General features: G+C 34.1%; 2 protein-coding genes across 2 annotated transcripts in view; one reads left to right on the plus strand and one right to left on the minus strand.

The window, feature by feature from the left end:
- Positions 1 to 3,211: 3,211 nt before the first annotated feature.
- Positions 3,212 to 3,916, minus strand: LOC106341343 (protein ABSCISIC ACID-INSENSITIVE 5-like). Its single transcript, XM_013780125.1, has 2 exons — positions 3,681 to 3,916; positions 3,212 to 3,599 (listed from the first exon to the last, which is right to left on the minus strand). The coding sequence occupies exons 1-2, from the start codon at positions 3,879 to 3,881 to the stop codon at positions 3,510 to 3,512; spliced, it is 291 nt and encodes a 96-aa protein (XP_013635579.1). The 5' UTR covers positions 3,882 to 3,916; the 3' UTR covers positions 3,212 to 3,509.
- A 386-nt stretch (positions 3,917 to 4,302) lies between these two features.
- LOC106341543 (F-box/kelch-repeat protein At4g23580-like) overlaps positions 4,303 to 4,829 on the plus strand; it is a 1,290-nt gene continuing 763 nt past the window's right edge. Inside the window, 1 exon segment of the mRNA XM_013780287.1 lies at positions 4,303 to 4,810. Within this exon segment, the coding sequence (XP_013635741.1) occupies positions 4,303 to 4,810 (508 nt within the window).

Genomic DNA, 4,829 nt, shown 5'->3' on the forward strand with positions numbered 1-4,829 from the left:
CTTGTCCCTTTAGCAAGACAGTAGTCCCCACGCTTAATGAACCTTCAAATGTAAATGAAATCTGACAATCATAAAGTTCATCACTTTATCACTAATTCAACTTATCAAGACAGCCAATTTTCAAACAGCGACCAAGGTGTGGCAGCTCGGATCAATCAACATTTCTACTGCAAGACAGTGGTGAAAATTTCTCACCCTCACTAGAGCCAAGAACCCACCCTCACTTTCTCCGGTCCCATTCGCGACGGTGGCTTACTTGATCGAATTGAAGTTCGGGATGCAAGGGACGAAATCACTGATTCAGATTTCATAGAGGCTTAGGGGCTAGAGAAGCATGTATGAGCAAGAGCCGGGAGAGTACTGAGATTCGTCCGCCATGTATACTTTTGAAGGTGACGAAGTCAAAACCAGAAAGGGTGTCTCAGGCTTCTGCCGCTTACAAGAGCTCTCAAGCAGAGGAGCAAAAAAACATTATTTTTCACGAATGTTATTTTTTTCTCAATTATCTTCAAATACCACCTCTAGAGATGTTATTCTATAGAAATTGTTTTCAACTAAAAACTGGTGTAAACTCTCCTCAAATCCCTTTTACAAATTTTCTTTTCAAATTGTTGTTTAACATTGAATAACAGTGTGTTTGGTATAATTTTTACAAATGAGTAGTTGAATAACATGAGATTTTAAGTGATATTTAATAACTCTGCAGAAATTTCATATTGAATAACAGTTGATTTGAATTTATTTTTTTAAATCATTAGTTGAATAACAGAGGATTTTAACCAAATCTCATAATCTCCTAAAACACCTAGTTCAATACACCCCTCTAAGTGTATCTTTGATAGAAAAGTACTATGGCTTCTTTCTTTAAGTGTTTCAGAAATGAGTTTTAAAAACAATTTCATAGTTTTGTTAAATATCTTTATGATAATGATTATCTAAAATTACAATGTTATTAAATATCGAATACTTTACATAAGTAGGTTAATATTACATTTTCAACAGAGATATATGAACCACTATATTTTGAAAAAAAACCATATCTTTAAAATTTGTATATCTCCTCAATCATAGGAACCACTATATTTGAAATCTATATCTATCAAAAAAAAAATATTAAAGGTTCGATTTTGATTTTTTTTGGTTTTATAGATATAGGAACCGCTTAGTTATTTGTGAATATCAATTTATTTTTGAGTTTTTTTTTTACTTTGGTTATGATTCACTGTTGGTTCTTGGTTTATAGTTCCACTAGTATTATCTCCCGTGCGGTCGCACTGATCAATTAATTTTACTGTATTAAAAGTTTTTAAATCATAAAACTGATATGATTATCAACATATCAAAATAAATTATTATTTTAATCATACTTTTGTTATCAAAATCACATATTTTTTAAACTCAGATAACACATTGGATCGTAAGCTTAGCACATTGTATAAAAGAATAGATTTCATATAATGTTTTTAATATTGAATGTATGTAAACTGTCATTAAAATCTCTTGAATGAATATTTACCTGTACAATCGTTTTTATATCTTAATTATATATCTGCAAGAAAAAAATCATAGGTAGATTAGGAGAGTTAACAAACTTTAGAATAATATATACATAAACACTTAGTATTTAAACTGTAATATGTTTCCCCTACCGAGCCTCACATATATGATATAATAGAGACTAACACGCACCCTCATTTTTCTAACTCCCTTTTAACATTTATCATGTTTTGTTTCACAAAAACTTGATTTATATTTATTTGTATATAAAAAATGTATACAAAACTGAGTTTCGTTTATTTAAACAGTTTTATATATCAAAATTACAAATGTGTTTACCTTTTTCCACAAGATAAAGATTTTCACATTGAAATCATTTCATGTCTCTGATAGTAGTACTCTGAAAGAAAAATATGACTTTCGATTCCTTTGTAAAGTCTAATAGAATCTTCAACTTATACTTCTAAAGAAAGAATCATAGAATTTTTTTTTTAAAGAGAAGAATAAAGATCTTTCTCATACTCAAAACTTAAAAAAAAAAGACAAAAAAGATGAAATAGATAGAGAAGAAGAAGAGAGAAAAATACCGAAAATTTTGAATGAAAGGAGATGAAACAGTTAATATTGAGAGTTGCTGAATTTTTCAACGTGTTATGATAATAATTAGAGAAAAAAACAGAATTTTTTTTTTCAGTTACTAAACATCTACAATCAAACGAACGAGGTGATACAGATTTGTGTTTTTTTTTGTACAATGTTAAATTTAACTTTTTAAAAACAGTTATGATTTTTTTTTTAATTTTTAAGGTTTTAGAAAAAAATTACACATGTCAAATTTTGATTGCTCAAGTGACTTGTGCTTTAGTATATAAGGGATGTCTAACAAGGATGCTGAATTTTTTCTTTTTTGCTTTAGTTATAATTTTCACAATATCATGTCATAAAACGGGTTATAACATATAAATATAAATAAATCTTTGCAGTATATATATTCCAAATATTTCCAAAACTCAAATGGTATTTAGGACATAGGTATTTAGGACCCCAAAAAAATTTGAAATATCCAAAAACTATAAAAGTGTGTTGTCTTATCCACCACAGAAGCGGAGTATATCGCAGCAACGGAAGCATGCAAGGAGATGCTATGGATGAAGAACTTCTTGCTTGAGTTGGGAGTAAAGCAAGAAAAGTACAACATGTTATGTGACAACCAAAGTGCTATTCACTTAGCAAAGAATCCAACGTTTCACTCCCGCTCGAAGCACATCGACATTCGGCATCATTGGTTCCGAGAAGTTCTTGAAGAGAAGCTCATACATCTCACAAAGGTACACACCAATTCAAACTGGTCAGGCTTTATGACCAAAGTATTACCGATCAAGAAGTTTGAAGATTGCTGCAAAGGCACGGGCATGGCGACTGTTTCGGGCTAAATCAGGAAGGGGGAGATTTGTTGGATTTCCCTCCTTAAGCCCAAAACTAATCAAATCATAATCAAGCCTTAGTCCAAGAAGAAGAAACATCTAGAGAAAAGTGGAGAAGTATGGAAGAAGAATTGTGTAGAAGAAGAGAGAAAGTTATGGAGTTAGATATTTTGAAATAAAATAATAATTTAGAGAAATCTAGAACATGTTAGAGTGTGCTCATTCACTTGTATAAATAGGGGTGCTTAGCACCATTTGTAATCATCCCACAACAAGCAAAAGCAATCATAAATAAAGAGTAGTTTTTCAGAAAGAGTTCTTTCTAAGAGAGTCATAAAACACTCTCTAAACACAAAGCTTGAGTAGCAAATCCCTTTCCTAAAATACGAAGGCTATTTCAAACATAAACCGTCTACATTTCATCTCAACCTCTCAGAGAAAATATTATCCGATATCTTTCCCAACGAAAACTATTACCTGTTGCTTCCTCTTCCTCTCCAACTCTCCTTGTTGAAACAAAAATAAAATAAATAAAGACCAATTGTTACAATCCCTTTCACAAAAGAAGAAGAAGAAAGAATTAGTCTTTCAAAGATTAATAAATACCAATGCATGTTTTAGCTGTGCGTTCTCTTCTTTCAACTGGTTCAGTTCTGCTTCTAACTCCACAGTATATGCCTTCATAAAACCCCAAAACATTAGCTCTTTATGCTACAATGAACATTCATAGACATCAAATGGATGATGACAATAGTAAACCTGCTTTCTTGCTCTAGACCTGGCAGCAGACTCACGGTTCTTGATCATCCTCCTCTGCCTTCTCTCCACTACTTTCTCCACTACTCTCTTCCTCCCTCTTAACCCTCCCATATCAAATCCATACTGATCACCTATGTTATCCACTTGCCCATGTCCTAGCCCGTCTGACGACACCGGGCTTAACGGTCCCACCATCACCATTTGCTGTCCACCCGCTCGAAACCCGCCACCACCGCCATAGCAAACACCTTGCTGAACCGTTGGCGCCTGCTGATACCCTCCTCTTCCTGCCCTTTTACCATAACCAGATGGGTCACCTACACCCACCGGGAAAGAAGGATCATCGGCTCCTGGAAACACACCGTAAAGCTGTTGCTGCTGGGTAGTTGGAGCCGAGGTATAACACTAGACGGGGTCGGGTCAATGACATGTAGCTACCAAACAAATTTGTAATGTCTCCCAATTAATATATAAGGGATACTTGTGTTTTTGAAGTTTTCCATATTTCTAAAAGAATTCCTTAAGAGAAAAGGAAATATAATTCCCTATATATAAGAAGATTTGGGTTGGAGAAAAAAAAAAAAAGAAGAAGGAATAAACCTTAAGAGACAAAAAAATCATGATGAATGATTTAGAAGAGCCTCGAGTTAAAAGTATTTTGATGCTTCCTAATGATTTAGTATTAAACTGTTTAGCCCGAGTCTCAAGATTCGAGTATCCATCTCTATCTTTAGTTTCTAAGAGATTTCACTCTCTCATTGCTTCAACAGAGCTTTACCAAACAAGAACCCTCTTAGGCCGAACAGAGAGTTGTATCTATGTGTGCTTAAAACTCCATGCCAGCAAACTTTTAAGTTGGTTCATTCTAAATACCTCCAAAAAAGTTTTGGTCCCGATTCCATCTCCCCAATATAACTTTACATCCCCGTCGACGGTTGCAGTGGTAGGAACTAATATCTATGTCATTGGCGGCGGCGGATCAGAGAAAAATGCCTCTTCTAGCGTTATGGTCATGGACACTAGTCGTCCCCACGTGTGGCTTGAGGCTCCAAGCATGCGGGTGGCCCGTGTGTTGCCATCTGCTTGTACCCTTGATGGGAAAATCTATATATAATAGCAAACCAAATTTTGTTCTCCTGTGACATCATC

This window comes from Brassica oleracea, chromosome C4, assembly GCF_000695525.1.
Source record: "Brassica oleracea var. oleracea cultivar TO1000 chromosome C4, BOL, whole genome shotgun sequence".
NCBI lineage: Eukaryota > Viridiplantae > Streptophyta > Magnoliopsida > Brassicales > Brassicaceae > Brassica > Brassica oleracea.